General features: G+C 31.5%; 3 protein-coding genes across 3 annotated transcripts; 2 read left to right on the top strand and 1 right to left on the bottom strand.

Annotated features, from left to right (window-relative positions):
• Positions 1–234: 234 nt before the first annotated feature.
• On the top strand, positions 235–8762 carry LOC137806965 (F-box-like protein). The gene is made up of 6 exons (XM_068607368.2): positions 235–420; positions 2390–2549; positions 5718–5989; positions 6109–6267; positions 6712–6960; positions 8246–8762. Exons 3-6 carry the CDS (start codon positions 5906–5908, stop codon positions 8510–8512), a joined length of 759 nt encoding a protein of 252 aa, XP_068463469.1. The 5' UTR covers positions 235–420; positions 2390–2549; positions 5718–5905; the 3' UTR covers positions 8513–8762.
• Positions 8763–9115: 353 nt separating this feature from the next.
• On the bottom strand, positions 9116–11403 carry LOC137806966 (CASP-like protein 1D1). Its single transcript, XM_068607369.1, has 3 exons — positions 10869–11403; positions 9667–9793; positions 9116–9563 (listed from the first exon to the last, which is right to left on the bottom strand). Exons 1-3 carry the CDS (start codon positions 11078–11080, stop codon positions 9339–9341), a joined length of 564 nt encoding a protein of 187 aa, XP_068463470.1. The 5' UTR covers positions 11081–11403; the 3' UTR covers positions 9116–9338.
• A 5088-nt stretch (positions 11404–16491) lies between these two features.
• LOC150028760 (uncharacterized) lies at positions 16492–19845 on the top strand. The gene has a single exon (XM_090300102.1). It carries the CDS (start codon positions 16492–16494, stop codon positions 19843–19845), a length of 3354 nt encoding a protein of 1117 aa, XP_090156228.1.
• Positions 19846–20682: the final 837 nt, after the last annotated feature.

The following is a 20682-nucleotide window of genomic DNA, read 5'->3' as shown; positions in this document are numbered from 1 at the left end:
TAGGATATATATGGGCAATATTATGAGCCACACTCATTGATTGGATAAAATGATAAAAAATGTGGAGAAGTAAGAGTGTGATTGGTTTACATTATAGTAACCCACTCACTATTTTCTTGGCAAAGGACAGCTACAAGAAAACAAGGTTGTTAAGATAGGTGAGCATAAATTGACCTTAGACATTTTAATTTGCCCCCTTCAATTATATATGTGTGTGTGTTACATATATGATGAGATAGATTAGGCAGCAACATTTTCCAAAAGTAAGAAAATTTCGTTGGTTGGGATTTCTGAGTTGTTGCATTGTACCATGTACTGAGGTATCATGATTGGGAACACAAACAACTATGTTTAGTTGTTGTTTGTCTGCTATCACAGAAGGAACTTCATATTTCTAATATACTCCACGATGCTAATTTGGTGAGTTCTTTTCATCCCTTTCTGGTGAGTGGGGTTAAGTTTTGTAGATTATTTTATATTTGTAGTATAATTTCTTGAGGGTTTTGTTTAAGTCTCGAATAAAATGATTTTAATGGACAATATCTCCACAGCAAAAAATTGTTTCTCTACACTATTATATTTATTGAGGTTCACATCAATATTTACTCAACTGCCCAAAAAAATCTTTCACTTGGTTAGTTGTAAAGCTAATGTATTAATTTCCTAGCCACAGCTTATAATTAATTTATGTAAGATTGTTAACAGGAATCATCTGTCCACTGTAAAACATAGACTAAAAAGTTATCTTTGTATATGAAGATTAATAAATTAAAGTATTTTTCTTGTTTGGTGATAAAAATTATTTTTTTATTGAATTAATTTTACAAGATTCAATAAAAGTAAAGGTATCATACACGAGATTCCACTGTCGGGTTGCTGTTAAAAGGGGGTAAAATGAGCATAACCTAAAAGATTTTAAAAAACAAGAAAACTTAATTTTCAAATTCACTAAATTTTTATAAAGTTAAGCGTCAGATGTTGCTACAAGAGATTTGAAGATGTTGCTCTACAAGTATTGGTTAAATAACACGTTGGTAGTAAATCTAACAAAGCTTAAACCCAATAATTGAAAGGAAAATTGGTTAGAGTGTTTGATACAAGGACTTGGACCAATAAACATGATTTTAAGGATGTAAATATACTAAGTAGATTTGACTTTTTAAAAAGAATTATTTATTGGAAATCTTATACTTCAACAAGTAAGATTATACACAAATTTTTGTCTCACTTTCTATCAATTGTAAATTATCCTCAAATATGATTTATAACAACAAAGTTGAGAGGATGATATCTGAATATCGTATGCATAAATGGTTGAAAATCTTATGTATGTCATACTTTGTACAAGACTAGACATTGCATAAATAGTAACAATGATTAGTAAATTTATGACAAATCATGGTGAACAACATTGGAGTGCTATTAAGAGTATCTTAGATACATCAAAACAACCTTATGTGTTGCATTATGTTTTGAAGGATAATAATTAGGTTGTCAAAAGTTATGTTGATTTAAATTTTGTCACTAGTTTTGATAAAATCTATTATTGGTTATATGAGTTTACACTTGCAAGATTGACACTAAGTTGTTTATCCAATTTACATGATATTATAGTTTTATCTACTACAGAAATTCAATACACGACAAATACCCAAACGTGCAAAGATACTATATGAAATCAAAGATATTGAGGAACTCAAGTACAAAGACTAAAAAATTATTATATATTATGACAATTAGAATGTCTTGCACATTGCAACAAAAAATCTCTCTTTTATTATGACATTACTTTATTGGAAAAGTAAAGTAAGAAAAAAGTATAAATATTTACACAAATAAAAACCTAACAAATGAAAATTTTGATTAATAATGACAATTTCATACTACTTCAATCATAACATAACCTATATAGAAAAATAAACAACATATATAACCAAAACAAATAATAAAATATAATATAAATATTTATTTAATTTTATCAAAAAAACTTAAGTGAAAGAATAGGAAAAGAGAAATATTAGGAGAATTTTATTTCTATGCTTAATCTTTGTTATTATAAAAGAAATATAATATTTTTTAAGTAAAACACATCAAAATCATTTTTCTACTACGTTTGAGAGAAAAATTAAGAAGAAAAAAAATCTCTTTTAAAATTATTCTAATAGTTATTTATTCATTTTAAAAGAGAGTTTATTGTTTTGTACTTTTAGAATAAAAAAATTATAATTTTCTTTTCTTTAATAAGATCATGTTACTTTTTTTTATATTTTAGTTATAAATTATTGTTATGTAATACCTAATCCGTAGATGTATGGTTATGTTGTTATAGATTGTATATTTCTAGGAACAATTCTCATGTGTTGTGCCATCCCTGTCTGCATTACTGCAGGCTTCAAAGAAAGTATATTTTGGCCATTTCTTATCGCTATGGCTCTTGGGATCCCTTCTTCTAAGATAGAAATTGGTGCTCTGCGTGTCCAAATCTTGGAACCAGGCCATAGTCAACACCTTTATCCATGTCTCAGACACTCATTTGCAGCTGTCAGAAGGTACTGGATCATACCTTGTCACTCCAAATTTGTTTCATTTGCAACTCTGGGGTGTAACACATTCATTGAAGAGATTTCCCTGCCTTCTATGTTGATTTTACAGCATACCATGAAACTGAGTAATATTGTGCTGACAACATTTGCTATGACTTTTCATTCTCTTAATCTCTTTCCTTCACATTTAACATATTTTGTATGCCACAATATTTTTCTCCTAACTTGTAGCTATGAACCAGATAAGATATAAGGTAGCAGTGTTTTCCCTTTCATTTCATTTCCTTCTGTTATGAGCCAAAAACCAAACACCTTGTCTGCATGCTCCTCTTCATCGTCTTCAAATCTTTGAAAGTTACCTATAATATGATGACTATGAATTAGACATTAATCCTCTGTTGAACTTCTGCTTTAATAAACCAAATCAAATTCCTACATTGCCACAACTTTCATTGCTTTATACACAGCTGATTTCAAAGTTTCAATTACAAAAGACTGTAAAATTAATCAAAAACTTGACAACACATCTAACAGGCCCATGCTTTTTGCACTTTTTCTTTTCTCTTTTCACCCCTACTTTTCTTAGGTCTTTTTTGTATTCTTCAAATACTCCTCCTCCCTCTCGCCTTCACACCTCCCCTTTTTTGCACATTTTACAAAAAATTTAGTCTTCAAAAGATAAAAATAGTCTACCTTGTGAAATTAGTTTCTATAATAAAGTTTTTTAATTAAAAAAAATATTTTAATAAATTAGTTTGTATAAAAGCAAAAACAGAACTACAAATAGCATGGGCTTAAGGAGATATGCAAGACCCATGCAAAGGTGCAACTGGAAAAGCACTAAGAGCCCAGCTCTAAGCTACTATTATAACTCGGAAGCTTCTTCCTGCACCCCTATATTTTTCTTCCTGCATCTCTACATTATTTGAAATACCAAAAATATTCTTTTACAGTTTTGGGTGATTTCAGAATAAGAGTTTCATAAACAAAAATATTTTCAGAATAGGAAATGCATAAAACAAAAAATCATTCTGAAAAATCTTTTTCGAAACATATATTTTTTATTTATTTCCAGATTGATAAATCCGGAATTAATAAAATATATTCCAAAACATATGCTCTGAAAATATTTCAGAGAAAGCATCTGAAAGTATTTTAAAAGGAATAAAATAGTCTTTGTAAAAAATATGGGGTGCAAGAAGAAATTTTAGATTGCAGGAAGAAACAGCCTTATAACTCTTCCCTAAACAACAATGGCATTTGCTTCCTGCATCATGGTTTTGAACCTGCATCTCATGTCTTACGTTAAATGATAAAAATGTTTTTTTTTTTAATTTTTAAATGAAAACTAAATACGTTCCAGTTCCAGATTTGATATTACAAAATAATATTTAGATCTGGATTTTCAGAATTTTTTCTAGATTTTGAAAAAATTTGGAATTTTTTCTAAATTTCTAGATCCTATTTTTGGAATTTTTTCTTTTCCAAAATATTTTGAAATTTTGTTTTCTGAAATTTATTTTTTATTCCATAACTGTTTTTTCATAATGAGATTTTGATTTTCTAATTTTATTTTAATTTTTCTTACAGAACACAAAAGTCTATTTCAAATTTTCTTTTCTAAAATATATTTTTTAATTTCAAATTTCCAATTCTAAAATGTAAACTTTTTAAAAATTCAAAAAGTTGAATTGCAGGTAAAAAAAATTAAGATTTGCAGGAGGTCTACGCCAACAAAAAATCATTTAATATCATTTAGGTCAATGGCTTAGGTAGGTTTTATTTGGGTTATGATTTATCAGTTTTTTAAGCATGATTTTTTGTAGTTAGGAACTTGATTCTTCAACATGCGTAAGAAGAAAACTTTATTGAAAGAAACGAACCTAACTTTAATGATCTTTACATCTAGAAAGAATTGAATTTCAGATATTAAATGAAAAATATTTCTGTAAAGAAAAAATAAATAAAAGACTGCAAAGATATTATACTTTTTTTAGATTATGATCTACCAACAAGATTAATTTGGATTTCTAATTTGTATTTACAAAATGTTTATTAGATAAGATAAAATTCATTTCTATAGTCTGTGTGTGTGTGAAAGATATTATTGTAAGATACTTTATTTCAAATTATGTATATGCAGAAAGTTTGTATTAAGAAAGATAGATTTTGTGAAGAGATAAGAGGTAGAGACCTACACTTCACTCCATCACCCCCCAAATGAACAAATCCTCTACGCTTATTCTATGCAAAATATCATGCTTGTCTCTTTTAGTACTTTAAAATTGAACAATACATTCTCACTTATTTGTTTTCTTATTTTTAATAATAACTAATTTAGATTAAAATAAGTTTAATTTTATTCATTATTGTTTGAGATCCTACCTCCATTATAAAAATATTTCATATATAAAAATATTTCATAGTATATAAGTGTATGTAAATCTTATTTTATGAATCCATTATACAAAGTTGAGTTAGACTTAAAAGTTAATTTTTTAATATGATATCATAATCACTTAAAATTGATCTCAATAAAAGTTTATTGAACCTATTAAATCACCTACGGTCAGACTGCTATTAGACACATAAATCATGCAAAAGTTGTCAGATCTCGAATAGAAGAATATATTAAAAATTTTGACATTTTATAGTATATAATTTAATACAAATCTTATCTTATTAACTGACACTATAAGATTAAGATTAAATTTCATAAATCATTGCAAAAAGTTACATTAATTTTGATGGTTGTGTGCATTTAAATTGAATTTTATAAACAACCAACAGATAATGAATTTTGAAGTGTAGTTATTACATAAAGTTTAAAAAACACTCAAATGGTATTAAATTTGTTTGCATTAGTTTTGATGGTTGTGTGCATTTAAATTGAATTTTATAAACAACCAACACATAATGAATTTTGAACTATAGTTATTATATAAAAATATGAAAGTTTAAAAACACTCAAATAGTATTTAAAAAACAACTGAAGGAAGATGCATAAAGATGCCTTAAAGGATAGAAACTTGATCACGTATATTTATTTTCAATTGTCTAACTAAACATGAAAAAGAAAATATTAATACCACTTTTGCTGTTACACGTCATTTATTTATTTTTTCTGAACAAATTTTAAGACAGTGGCAAAGTCCTTAATTTTTTGTTTTGTAGGAAAAAAAGAGAGGAAAAACTGAGATAGATCAGAGAAGTGGTGGATTCCCTCTGGCCATGCGATAGGTGTTGGTTGAAATTGGAGAAAGGATATCATTCCCCTTTTCTTTTCCTTTTCACTGTACCATTAAATTAACACTGCAATCGCCCAATAAACACAACACTGTTCCTTCTGTTCGCAATTTCAAATGCACAAAGGAAAATCAGATTCTGTCTCCATTTTCAGTTCACTTCCTGAGGATGTTGTCCTCAAAATTGCTTCGCTGCTTCAGGTTCCCCTTTACATATTGTATTCGGATAACGAATTTCAATTTTCCTTACACAGAAAAGCTTCGATTCTACTTGACCCTTTTCTATCTTTTTCAATTTGGTGCAAAAAAACCCAAAAAAGGTGAGGGATTTGTGTGCCTTAGGTTGTTGTTCGAGGTTCTGGAGGCAACTGTGCTTCTCGGATTGCATTTGGGAGTCTCTTGCCAGAAACAGATGGCCCTTACTCTCTTCCTTCCATTTCCCTTCTTCTTCTACTCTCACTCATTCTCCCAATTTCAAGGTATTAACTGATTCTCCCCTTTTTGGAGAAACATCCTATTTGTTTTTCAACCTTATTTGATCGAAGTTTGGTACTTCTCTTTATTGGTTTCTGAATTGGGACTCTCGGATCGAAGCCTTAACTTTGTTATTTATTTCTTCTGTGTTCAACTTTTTTTTTTTTTAACTTTGTTGGAGAAAACTTGGTCCCCTGCGATTAAATTGAGTATATAGAACAAGCATCAGCAATGTAAAAAAAAAAAATTACACCATCAACGAAATACAGATTGTCAGGAACTGTACTTTTATTGATATTTGCTTATCTTGAAAGTTATCTTAGCATGCTGTAAAAACCTTTTACATTATCACTATATAGAAATTAAACTCCATTGAATTATGGTTTCATGGTACTGACGATTTTGTGGTTGGATGTATGGTAATTGTTTGTTTGGAAATTGGGTTACAGAAGTGGAGGAAATTGTACTTGGATAGGCACGTGGAATTGGGAGTGAGAGCAAGGGCTGTTCTGAAGTTTGTCGAAGCTTGTTCACGTTCTGAATCACTTGAGGTTGGGGACCATCTAAAAGCTGTTGACACCCTGATTGGTACGAGCTTTGGGTTTGAAGACGTGCAGAGGTTCTTGTTCGACCCTCAAATGAATGTGCTGATTAACTTGGTTGGGGTACACTATTGCCTCACAACCCTTGGGATTCGGGTATTCCCATTCTGTGACACCCTATTTTGATTTGTTTTGTGGGTCATGCTAAGTAGTATCCTAGTTAAGAAATCAACAGTGAGGGGTTTGTTTGGACAACCTTCCCCATAAAGGTTTCCAGGAGAGAAAAATAAGAAAAATTGAAATAAATTTCTTCATGAATTAAAATTAGTTTAGATGTTATAGCTAATTTGCATAAACTCTCATATAGTTTCTCTAAATTTTTACTTCTTAATTTTTGCTTAAGTTAATTTTAATCTGTAGAAAAACTTATTTCATTTTCTCTTTTTATTTTTTTCTTCTAAAAGTATTTATGAACATGTTTGTCCTAATAGATAATAGAAAGCTTTGATTGAAGATTACATTGGAACTCACAAGATAATGCACTCTAATTTTCCTTGTTTTTTTATGGAGTTTATCTACATACACTCCTGTTTGAGATCCAACACATTTTAGGTCCCTTTAAAAATATAATTGCTTCATCATTGGTTAACTTGGTGTCACTTGGTAAAATTTTGGATGGTTACTTTTACTATGCACGAGTTTATCAAACTGCGTCTTTGGCATATTGGCAATGGTATATATGCTACTTTTGTTTAATGCAAGGCTGCAACTAGAAAACAAGAATAAATGTGGTTTGACATTTGCCAAATGTGAATCTGAACAACTGTTTGATTGCATTAACTTAGTTTATTCAAGTTTATCTAAGGTAAACATCTTTGCAAAATTTATTGTGCTTGTTGGTTTGACCACATTTAATTAAGAAAGTTACTTATTTGTTTCCTTAGAGCTTCAATTTTTTCATGCCTATTCATAATCTTTGGTCAATCAAAAAAAATATATTTTTATCAGTTTTATGTAGGGTAATAATATCAAACAATGATTAGGGAAAAAAATCCTTGTGACACATGCCCAAAATTACCTGTTTGTGCATTTCATGTTTCTTGAAAATAAGGTAACATGCCATTTAACAGTACCTAATCTTTTGTCATTTGTTGCTTTGTTCCCAAGTTTTCATCTTTAACACCTTTAGAAATAAGTGGTGTCTTTTCATCTTGTGTCTGTTACCTTTTTCCTTTAAATTTCATTCATATTCTTTATTCTTTGATCCTTCCTTAGAGAAATAAATACGATAAAGTTGAACCATGATCTGTAATATATATTTTTCCACTTCCTTTTTCCTCTTCCCAGGAAAGCATATTGGCAGATTATTTAATTGAATAGATGTCTGCCTCATAGTTATGTGAAGTGGATGTATTTAATATGTAAGTGTCTTCAATGGCAGGGTGATAATCTTGTAGAAACCCTTCGGACTCGTGAGATTTCAGATCGGCGTGTCTGCGTCAAGTGGTGGAAAGTTGGTAGATGGTTCTATGGCTTCCGTATGAGGGATGAAACACATTCTCGGTGGGTTTCTTTGGCAGATTTGGCAGCAGAAGATGATGAGCATGTTTTGGGAGTGCTTCGCCGAGGTACTATTCATGAGGTTTTACGTGTTCAAATCTCTGTGGTTGGTCGTACATCAACACATTGGTCCCACAGATTGGAATAGTTACAGGGAGAATCAACTAAGGCAATAATAGCTATCAGTAATTCAGTTTTATTGTGTATAGTTTGCTTTCAAACTCTCTTGTCATAATACATATATAGGATGTCATCAAAGATAAGACAATAACAAGTTCACAATGCTTATTGGCATATTTGAACTCTGAATCTGGTTGTATATAACTGAGAATTCATAAACTTGATTTATGGCAGCACCTTATAAAACGAAAAAAGGCTTGAAGGTTTTCGTACATCAACTCAGATACTGCAAATTAGACCTTTCATGAGAATGATTCTCAAGCTCACTGTGACAACTGACCACAAAATCGGTCCTTTTTAATGCTTGGACATAACCTACATCCACTGTTAACATTTTCTCTTTATTCTTGGTTATTGGATTTTGGAAAGTATCCTTTCAAAGTATTAGAAGATAAACAGAATTGGTAGTGTTTTATTCGTTGTAGCAAATGCTATAGCTTGCGTAGGGAAACTGCTCGTTTTGTGGTTAAGAAGTGTTAATCCTTAGTAATTGCAGCATTGGCTTCTACTTCCAGTTACTTTAATGCATCAATAACACGACTTTCTATTTGTATTTTTGTGGGAGCATGTATAATGAAAAATTTGAAATCATTTATAGCACGAATGTCATGTAAAATACAACCGAGTCCTCGAGGGGAAACACTGATTTACGAAATAATCTACACAACTGAAGCAACACATCAAGTTCTCTACACACTCTTAACAATTGCTGAGCACACTAACTTTATAAACAATGCAACTATAAATGAAAACGTGAATAAATACGCAGAATGCATGATCCATGTTCTTTCCATCTACTTGGGAACTCGACTATGAAGGCTGTAAGCTGAAAGCCAAATGAGCACGACTGTCACAATGCTTCCAAACAAAGCCACTGCTACGGAGGCACCAACATGTTTACAGAACTTGTCGTAAACATTACAAATTTTATTCCAGTTGACATGCTTGTTTCCCTTCAAACCCACATATGCTACACCCCCAGCTGTGCCTGTTGCTGAGGCTATTATCCCCAATATAAGCTGCAAAAAAGCATTGTCATTCAATCATTTGTTATGAAAGCAAGCGAGTTGAAGAGAAGAGGAATTGCAAGGTGAAGAAAAAATGGTTTATTGGATTAATTACCACATCCAATAAGATAAAGTAGAGGAGCAACTTTGCTTTAAGGGCTGGATTTTTAATGGCGTAGAGTGATGCAAGAGTTGTAATGATACTGTAAAGGCCTGCTACGGACAATGCAGCCACAAAGTATCTGCATGTATGTATCACATTACGTGTCAAATGGCAGCTCCATAATAACAACAAGAAGACTTGTTTGACAAAAAGTGTCCGTGAGAATAAGCCATTCTATTATAATAAATAACCTAATAGCTGTATGCAAATGGAAGACTTTGGATTTATAAATACAATAAGACACTACGCGTGCATCATGGACCACTCTGACTCATCCTTATTATAGCTTGGAACTCGTCAAATTTTAGATGCTATATTAAGTAACAAACGAGTACAAAAAACGAAAGAAACATCCTTGTTCACATAGAAAGATACCAATATCTATATCCCCACTTGGAATCACTTTCTCATATGGATATATCAAATAGTACATAAAATTTCAACGTTTTATCTAAGAATATTAATATATGTAATACTGAAGAAAATCAACACGTTCGTCTGAAAAGGTTTTGGCGAGCTTCTGACAATACCTTTTGGAAATACGATAAAAATACATAAAGCAAAACCTTAAAATGGGGAAAAAAAATACATAGATAGCATTGGTTCTTCCTTTGAAACCCCATAATGCCTGAAACATGGGAACCTGTATGTCTTTTTGTCGTTTACATCTAATTAAGGTATACATCCCTTATCTGTGTCTACATTCTGGCTACAGGCATACAAACTTGGATACTCCTACATCCCTATTTAACTCTCAAAAAATTAAGGATTTTTTTTTTATCATATATAAGGAATTGGTGAATCAATTTTGTCACTAAACCTTCATGACAAAAAAATTGTCATTTTGATGTCACATGTTGCAGTTATAACCACAATAAAGAGGCATAGTAGCAAGACAGTTACAGATAAACCTCTATCTAAACGATGGATTAAGTTCCTTTTACGAACTAAAACTAATCTGTACATATATTAAAATTATTTTTTCAAAAGAAAAACATAAATTAATTTATACATCATAAGTTTTAAATTTTATGCAAATAACATCATCCAATTTATAATTTTTTTGGAAGTATTAGTATTCGTTGAGAAACTTATTCAGACAGTTATAATAAATTAGCCAATCTACTAAAAAGTTGAGTAACTCTCCAACTTACACAAAGGCTGGTGAGTATCTGAACTTGGCTGGGCGTAGAAATTTAGTTTCATTACCAGTGACGATGACCACAACAGATACAAGGGATGCTGCAAACAACAAAAACCTTAGGATGACATCAAATTTAAAGTAATCAACACCAGCAGGTGCGTGAGCTGGAGTTGATGAAGTTGGTCTGTGTTCAGTGTCTCCAGGCTTGTCTGTAGAAGACATGTTGGTTTGCTAACTTGGTTTTGACAGCAGCTAGTGAGGAAAAATGGAGGGAGATAAGGATATAGTTTCAACAATGATATTGTGCAGATATATATATAGGTGGATAGGGACTTGAGGGAAAGGCAATGAAACCAGAAAAGTTTAGAAACAAATGAGTTGGAGTTTCCTGCACGTTAGAGTTGGTTTGAACAGTTGCTTGTTAGTAGTTGGTGTGGACGTGTGATTGTGATGAGCCTGACACAGCTCATGGTCTATGTTAGAATATTTTATATATACAAGGTTTTCATATGGAAAATCAACATGAGGATACGTACTTCCATTTCAAACTAGAGATATTTTTGGTTACCAGCTAAATAACTTGGTTTTTGTAATCTTAGATTCTGATTTTGTTTGTATTATTATATGTGCATGTGTCCACACTGCATAGACAATATGAGTGTTACATCCATGACCTCTAGGTTGGTAATTTCTTGTTGGAGGATAAGAACTAATTGTCTTATGTCACATCATGTGAACACGTACGAATCAATCATTTTTATTTCACCCTAATCATCATTTCAACGAGTTTCCAGAATCAAAGTTGCAGACCCTAATTATTATGGGATTAATAGACAATTCCTAATTGATTTTTGGCAAACACTTTTAAACAAAACCAACACCACAATAACTTGGTGATAAGCGTAGTGGAAATACTATAAATGTTAAAGAGAAAGAGAGAGAGAGAGAAAAAAAAAAGAATGACTAGACATCACCATCCCCGGAGAACTTAATCTTATATTATAGAAAAAGTTTTGTTCTTCATAAAAGCTTTATATATTTACAATATTATATCTGTGATTTTCTATTTCCTGCAAACATGAAATTAAAAAAATATTTACTTTTTTTAATAAAATTAAATTTATATATAAAGTAAAAAAATTATTAAATAATAACTAAATTTAAAAATTAAAAATAGTGATTATATTGATTAAATTACATACTAATTTAAAAATTAAAAAATTATTAATATTTAATGTGGTTTTTATTGTTAATAAAATATTATAAAATGATATTATTTTATATATTAAATTAATTTTTAAAAGATTAATAAAGATTAATTTAAAATAGTTAAAATTTTATTAATATCAACTAAAAATTATTTTATAATTTTTTATTAATAATAAAAAATATTTTAAATATAATAATTTTTTTAATTTTATAAAATATCTCCAATTTAATGTAATTTTGACTTTATTTTGCTAGTCAAAAAGATGATAGATTTAAAAAAAAAAATTGACTCGTATATAAAATAAAGGGTTTTATTACTTCGAAAAAATCAACATGCTAGTTAGAGGGAAATTGAATTAGAATTTCTGAATAAGATTTTGTATATGAGTCCTAAAATATATTTTATAAAAAATAATTAGTTAGCTATTCTTTGATAAATACTATAGAAAATAGTGTAGTTATTATAATAAAATACTAATAATCAATTTAATTTATAGGTATACAATTTTTCCAAAAATATTTAATAAAATTATTTCCTCTTTATATATCATCTTAAGATGATGATTTGACATAAAAATTGATTTTTTATTGAATGTTAGTTTGAAAAGATTTCCGATTCACATGAATTCTTAAATTGTTACAATTTTCAACTATTATCCTCTCTGTCAACAAGTGGTTACACATAATTTTTAAGTGCATTTTTCCCATTCAAAAGGAACACTTTGTTTTTTTATATAAGGTGATAGGGTCCACGGAAGAATTTATATAATAACTTTGATTCCTAGATGCATGCAAAAGATTACAATGAGAAATAACAAATAACACTAGAAAAATATATAACCGTAATGATTGCTTGTGTACAAGTTTTATACACATTCAAGAAAGCATAGAAAAAAGAGTATACTCTATAAATATATTATATTCAATTAAAATTTATATATGTTACAGTATATCCAACAAAAAAATTTAGACAAAACTAAAAATAATTTAAATATTTTTTTTCTTTAACTCTATAATATGTTTTTTAAGAATAAAATTGTTCAAATTTCAAAACAAATAAAATCTCGCATCTAGAAACTTTTTTTTTCTTGATTTGTTTGTGGGTCATGTAGAAGAAGGTAACTGTGGAATGCTGTATTCTTTTTCGTAATTTTATCATCTTTGATTATTTTTATATATTACCTTTAAGTAAAGAAAGGATGTAATAATTTGTTAAATCAATCACACAATACTGATATATCTTTATGTGAAACATTGAAAACCCAACTAAAGCTTGTGATTTTGTATAATTTTCTATGGCTTTTTAAATATCTTTAAAAAAAAAAAGACAAAAGAAAGGGAAACAAGAGTACGTATTGGTTGAAAGAAAGTGAAAAAGAATAGAAGAATCTCCTTTTTTTTCTTCTTTCAAATTTTCTTTTCTTTTCGTTCTTTCATATATTTATAAAAAAAATGCATTTAGTTTAGGGGTTGAAATTAAACCATGAAGAAGGAACCAAAATATGATTGACCATTTTGAAAGAAAGTTTGAATTATGGGTAGTTGAAAGGAAGAACATTAATTGATGAATGTCGTATGCAAAACGTCACAATGGGATAAGTTATAGAAATCTAAATCTTGCATAGACGTATGAACACAACTCACGCAATTGAATTAACAACTGGTTTTGGTCATCTTCAACCTCCATCACCAAGTTCCTATCTTAATTAATCAATTAACTTACCCAATTGCTTCAAATAAGCAACAAAGTTGACCAATATATTCTATTCAATATACTAACATGAATTCGGGATTTTGTTTTGCTACGTTATAATGAATTATCAACTGTTTCACCTAAGAAGTGGAAAATCATGTTAAGTCTTCGTCAATGGTAATATATTGATGTTTCGTGAAGATTGAAAGTTTGACATACTAATCATACTTAAAACGTAAATACGTCTGAATATATCTCTTGGTAAAAGTCTATGAAATTTAAATTGAATAATATTTTGAATATTACTATTAATTTTAATACATAGTATTATATTAAAGTTCTTGAGGTTGAAACATTTACTTTATAAAATTGGCTTTCACCAATAAATTTTGTAACACTAGTACGTAATTAAGAGAATGAATTATTTATTAAATTAATAATACATTGAACTTTATGGTAAGAGTACATTGGAAAAAAATCATAGTTCTTTCACTTCCAAATATGATGTCAAGTTAGTGTTTCAAAGAAAAACAAACAACTCATTTTAAGTCTAATTTAGGTAAATTCTCATTCTACCTTCGTATCTTCTCTTACACTTCACTTTAATTCTAACAATACCCTTCAATTAAAACACAAACTAAAATTAACAAAGTCTAATTTGCATTAATTTTTTAATAAATAAAAAGTGACTAAAAAGTCCAAATGTCTCCAATAAACTTTTCTATAACAAAACAAAGTTAACAAAATGTCACATTTAAATTGATTTCTTTTTATTTTAAAAAATATTTTTGATATTGTTTATTTTTAAATGCAATGAAAAGTTAAATAAGAGTATTAAGTTATTTGAGTCTATGTGTGTTATAAAAATATAAGTTAATAATGATTAAACTATTTCTCTTCAAATAATGAAAAAACTAAATCAAATAAAAATGAAAGATATTTAAAAAATATGTTTATTTTTATTATTAGTTTGAGTGAAAATAACATTTTATTTTTCTAAATTTCTAGTCATTTTTTTGAAACCACAAAATCCACAAAAAATTGTGCAAAATGAAGTAAAAAAAAAAAAAATATTTTAATACTTAGATCATTGAATAAAACAAAAATATTTTCGTATTTGGAAATATTAAATACAATGAATATTTTTGTGAACTCCTCTCACACATGCTAAAATAATGAAATTGCTATCTCAAAGTCAAAGAAGAATAGAATGCAACTTAAAGAAATATATGAGGTACAATTAAGTCTATTAAAAAAAATGAAGTTGTGTTTCATTTATGACTATTTAAAATTAAAAAAAAAAGATTAAAATTGACTTTTTATATTAATATAAAAGTGTATAGAAAAGGGTATTAGAGGTGGAGAAAGAATTTATCCTAATTTAACTTTGGAATAAAATATAAAGACAGATATTTAGTTTACACCAATTAAAAACAGTAAACATAATTTAATTTCATTAATATCAATTTTAATTTTAATTTGTACCAATTAAAAACAGTAAACATAATTTAATTTCATTAATATCAATATTAATTTTTATTTGCCCCAATTAAAAATAGTAAACATAATTTAATTTCATTAATATTAATTTAAAATATTTTTTCAGCAACAAAAGATTGTATTTATATGGTTATATACAATGTATATAAAGTATGTTCAGAGAATGATAAGAACCAGAGATTCTGAGTTCCTATATTAGAATATAAGCCACAAACTCTCTTTATATTGCCTCATTCATATTTCCTAAACTCATTTTGTTATTTAGTATACAAGTTGAGCTAATTTAAGTGGCACTTATGTCTCAAAATACATCCTAGTATCAAATCTTAATTCATTTTGCAATCTGATGATCTTGTACAAAAATAAGGGTTCGACACCCTAAAATCTCTATATTTATTCATTTTTATTTGTCTATCAGAAAAAAAAAATCTCAACAAAACATCCTAAATTAATCTACATTTATTATCAATAAAAAAAAATATCTTAACAAAACATCCTAAATTAGTAAGAGTGCAAGAAGTTAAGAGATACTACATTTTTTAGACTTAGAATGTGAAACATAATGGCACAAAATACTCTTATATTTAAGGTCAATTTGAGATTAGACACAATGTCTGATACAAATTTCCTACAATTAAGAATAGTTTTTGTATTGGTAGGCTAAAATCGAGAGGTATAAGCCGAGAACTAAATATTAAACAACCAAAGTGATAAGCTAAAACCGAGAGGTCTGGACCGAAACCTGAAAGGATAATATAGACATTATAATAAAGCCCAATTAAGATAGAAACTTGCATGAGGGGGTGTATAAGTAATAAAAAGGTGTAGAAAGAAAGTCCAAAAGTAATGTAGAAGGCCCATTAAAGAAACCCTATAGGAGGTCAGCGTAAGAAAAAGGTAAGAGTGATTTTATCTGAAAACTATTGAACTATTTCTGACTTTGGCATCAGAGCGACTTGCAGGTACACCCCCCCACTTGTGTGAAGGAGCAGCCGAGAGTACCTACCGAGAGGAGCAGCCGAGAGTACCCGCCGAGAGTAGAAACCGAGAGTCCAGCCCAAGAAGAAACTGAGTTCAGCCCAAGAGGAAACCGAGAGTCCAGCCCAAGATCGGAAGATTTGTATAAAAGATCGTCTTGTCAATCTGGTTCTAGTGTTCTTGGTCCCTGTTGTAAGAACATTTTGGCGCCCACCGTGGGGCCGAGAAATAGTTGAAAAAGGTAGAAGACAAGATGGATCAAAGAGAAGAACAAGGAGGAGAGCAGGCAGATAACGTTAGCATGCCAATGACAATGTTGATACAGCTGCAGAAGGAGTTTGAGATGTTAAAAAAGAGTAATGAAGAAGAATTGAGTGTGCTAAGGGCCGAAAACGCACGCATTAGGAGAAAGTTACAAGAGGAGACAGTTTTGAACTCATCTTTTGAAACTGTTCAGCTAAGAGCACAAGTCAATGAGAGGATTCATCATAATGAGAGTTCCCAGACAAAAAGAAGATTGCTTGGAGATTCTGAAGTTTTCGCAGGGGCATCTTCAAGGAAACATCCCTTCTATGACGTTATAGTTGATACTCCACTGCCTGACAATTGGAAAAATCTAACTATTGACAAATATGACGGAAGCACGGACCCTGATGAACATATCGCAATATATACCACACAAATTAGTTTATATACATGGAACGATGCTGTTATGTGCAGGGTGTTCCCTACGACGTTAAAAGGAGCAGCATTAAGTTGGTTCACACGTCTTCCACCCTTAAGTATAAACTGTTTTGATACATTGGTGGAAAAGTTTGGAGCTCAGTTCGCAACCAGTCGTCCTCATCATCTAACCTCGATTGCTTTGGTAAATATAAGACAAGAGAAGGGAGAGTCGTTAAGAATGTTCATGGAACGCTTTGGAAGAGTTGCCCTGGGAATTCGAAATCTCAGCCCAGAGGTTACCATGCATCATATGATAACAGCACTGAAACCAGGACCGTTTGCTGATAGTCTTTGCAAGAAACCTGCGACCAATTTGGATGAGTTAAGACAGCGAGCATCGAAATTCATGCAAATGGAAGAACTAAGAGAGTTTCGAAATCAGGCAAGGATTGATGGAGGTGAAAGAAAGGTGATAGAAAGAGAAAGTGGACCTATGGCTAGAAGAGCCAGAGAAGAATTCAGAAGCCGAAAGTTCCAGCAATACACACCCTTGAATACAAATATAACAAGAGTCCTACAAGAAGCCATGGCGGCAGAGATAATACCACCACCTAGAAAAGCGCGAACACCGGAAAGGGCAGACCACACTAAACATTGCGAATATCATAAAAATCATGGCCATCATACAGAGGAGTGTGTTGGGTTGAAAGATAGAATAGAGGAATTAATTCAGGCTGGGCAGTTGAAACGTTTTGTTCGAGGAGGAAATACAAGACTGAGGTTAAGTCCGGAGAGAAGATTGAGAGGGGGTGAGACAGGAGAGAGAAGGGTGGAAAGATTTGAAAGAGAAAATAAAAGAGTAGAAAAGAGAGATGATAGAAGAGGTGGGAGGTCGGAAGGAAGAAACGATAGAACTTACCAAAACACAAAGTTAGTAAGGCGAAGTAGGGAACAAAGTTTGGGGAGGCCCGTCAGGGGGTTTATAAATACAATTTCAGGTGGTTTCTCTGGAAAGGAATCATCATCAGCAAGGAAACAACATTGGAGAAGTATCAGGACCATTAATCATATTTTCAAAAGAAGAACTTTGCCACCAATGCTTTTTACAGATGAGGATTTTCAAGAAATTGATCCTGATCACGACGATCCTATGGTGATAACAGTAGAGATAGCCGAATATGCCGTCATGAAAACCTTGGTTGATCAGGGGAGTTCAGTTGATATTTTATTTTGGGATACTTTCAAAAGGTTGCATCTAAGAGAAGAAGATATTGTGCCTTTCCGAGAACAAATCATTGGCTTCTCAGGGGAGAGAGTTAGCACGAAAGGATATGTTGATTTGATGACCACATTTGGAAGAGGCAATAAGACTAAAAAGATCAAAATCAGATATTTGGTGGTGGATGATTCTACATCATATAATGTGTTGTTGGGGCGATCTTCTTTGAATAAGTTGGGAGCAATAGTTTCAACACCACATTTAGCTATGAAATTTCCAACAGAAAAGGGGGAGATAGCAACGGTCTATGTTAATCAAAAAGATGTTCGAGAATGTTATGCAGCAGGTTTGAAGATGAATTTGAAGGCACACAAAGATACCGAAAGAATGGTGGCAATGGCAGATTTGGACCCAAGATTAAATGACGAAAGATTAGAACCAAAAGAAGAGACCACAGCTGTAGTATTGGGCCGGGACGAGAAGCAATGCACTTATATAAGTGGAAGTTTGCCCGAAGAATTGTTAAACAAACTTATCACATTGTTACGCAACAACAAAGACTTGTGTGCTTGGAAACCATCTGATATACCTGGAATCGATCCAGAGGTAATTTGTCACAAATTGTCGGTATGTCGAGAAGCGAGACCGATATCTCAAAAACGAAGAAAGTTGGGTGAAGAAAGACGAAAAGCAACAATTGAAGAAACCGAGAAGTTAATGCAAGCTGGTTTCATTAAGGAAGCTCAGTACACGACATGGTTCTCCAATGTGGTGCTAGTCAAAAAACCGAATGGAAAATGGAGAATGTGTACAAATTATACAGACTTGAATAAAGCTTGTCCGAAAGATACATATCCATTACCCAACATAGACCGATTGATAGATGAGGCGTCTGGACAAGAAATGATGAGCTTTCTCGATGCCTATTTAGGGTATAACAAAATACAAATGTATGAGCCGGATGTTCCAAAAACAGCTTTTACCCCAGATACTGCAAATTATTGTTATAAAGTCATGCCTTTCGGCTTGAAGAATGCTGGAGCAACATATCAAAGATTGATGGATAAAGTGTTCAAAGATCAAATTGGAAAGAACATGGAAGTATATGTGGATGATATGGTTGTGAAGTCGGAGGAAGTAGAGAAACATTTGGGAGACCTTGAGGAGGTGTTTGCACGCATAAGAGAATACAATATACGTCTCAATCCAGAAAAATGTGTGTTCGGCGTCAAAGGTGGAAAATTTCTGGGTTTTATGCTAACCAACAGGGGCATTGAGGCAAATCCTGATAAATGCGAAGCAATTATGAAGATGGGAAATCCAAAAATCCTGAAAGAGGTGCAAAGACTAGTGGGAAAACTAAATTCATTGTCAAGATTTTTACCAATTTTAGCTGAAAAAACTAAACCAATAGTAAACTTATTAAAAAAATATGAAACCTTTGAGTGGAGTGAAAAGTGTGAGCAAGCCTTCTCTCAAATCAAAAGTATGGTAGCTGAACCACCAATCCTAGTTAAACCTGAGTCGACCCAACCCATCATAGTGTACTTAGCAACTTTAAATGAAGCCATAGGAGCAACATTAATCCAAGAGAACCCGGACCAAAAACCAATATATTTTGTAAGTAGATCCCTCCAAAATGCCGAAACCAGATATCCCAAGGTTGAAAAAGTTGCCTTAACACTGGTGTACGCCGCAAGACGTCTTCGGCCATACTTTTAGAATCATCAGATAATTGTGAGGACAGATTATCCAATATAAATTTTTTTGAGAAAACCAGAACTTGCAGGTAGAATGGTGACATGGTCAATGGAGCTTTCAGAATATGGAATCAAATATGAACCAAGAGGACCAATCAAAGCCCAATCCCTTGCAGATTTCATCATCCAGATGCCGACAACAACACAGCAGGAACAGTGGATATTATATGTAGATGGTGCGTCAAGCAAAAAAGGAAGCGGAGCAGGGATAGTACTTGAAGGACCAGACAACTTCCAAATAGAGATGGCATTGAGATTCGAGTTCAGAACATCCAACAACCAGGCCGAATACGAAGCTCTTATTGCAGGATTACTATTGGCCAGAGACATGGGAGTCGAAAATGTCATTTGCAAAAGTGACTCTCAACTCTCAGTGGGACATGTACGAGGAGATTATCAGGTAAAAGATCCATTATTGATGCAATATTATCATAAGGTATTTGATCCTGCCTGTTGACCAAAACGCTGGAGCTTTGCCTCGTCAAACTTGGATCGACTTATGCGCCGTGCTAGCCTCCGTCCTTCACCGCGATCCACCTCAAGAACCCTGCAAAAGACGAAACGATGCCGCTGCGGCCGATCACGCTCCGACGCCCAAGTCAGCGACTGAACCACCAATTACTTAAGAGTAAAACTTAAGAACTCTAAGGAACCGTGACCAGTTCTCTCTCAGTGTGCTTAAGACTCGCAAGCGTAAAGAAAACAATCTGAACGTGCGTACCTCAGAAGTTCGTTGGAAACTCTTATATACCTGGGCACTTTCTCTCTCCTGGCAGTTACACATCTGAACACGTGGCTC

Source organism: Phaseolus vulgaris, chromosome 3, assembly GCF_051622355.1.
Source record: "Phaseolus vulgaris cultivar YP4 chromosome 3, ASM5162235v1, whole genome shotgun sequence".
NCBI lineage: Eukaryota > Viridiplantae > Streptophyta > Magnoliopsida > Fabales > Fabaceae > Phaseolus > Phaseolus vulgaris.
This window is presented reverse-complemented; position numbering and strand designations above follow the sequence as displayed.

Coding starts and splice junctions, on each gene's coding strand:
- LOC137806965 (XM_068607368.2), top strand. CDS start 5,906: ATGCACAAAGGAAAATCAGATTCTGTCTCCATTTTCAGTTCACTTCCT. Junction 6,268..6,711: donor CTCATTCTCCCAATTTCAAG/GTATTAACTGAT, acceptor ATTGGGTTACAG/AAGTGGAGGAAATTGTACTT. Junction 6,961..8,245: donor TCACAACCCTTGGGATTCGG/GTATTCCCATTC, acceptor CTTCAATGGCAG/GGTGATAATCTTGTAGAAAC.
- LOC150028760 (XM_090300102.1), top strand. CDS start 16,492: ATGGATCAAAGAGAAGAACAAGGAGGAGAGCAGGCAGATAACGTTAGC.
- LOC137806966 (XM_068607369.1), bottom strand. CDS start 11,080: ATGTCTTCTACAGACAAGCCTGGAGACACTGAACACAGACCAACTTCA. Junction 9,794..10,868: donor AGATACTCACCAGCCTTTGT/GTAAGTTGGAGA, acceptor ACATACATGCAG/ATACTTTGTGGCTGCATTGT. Junction 9,564..9,666: donor ACTTTATCTTATTGGATGTG/GTAATTAATCCA, acceptor GCTTTTTTGCAG/CTTATATTGGGGATAATAGC.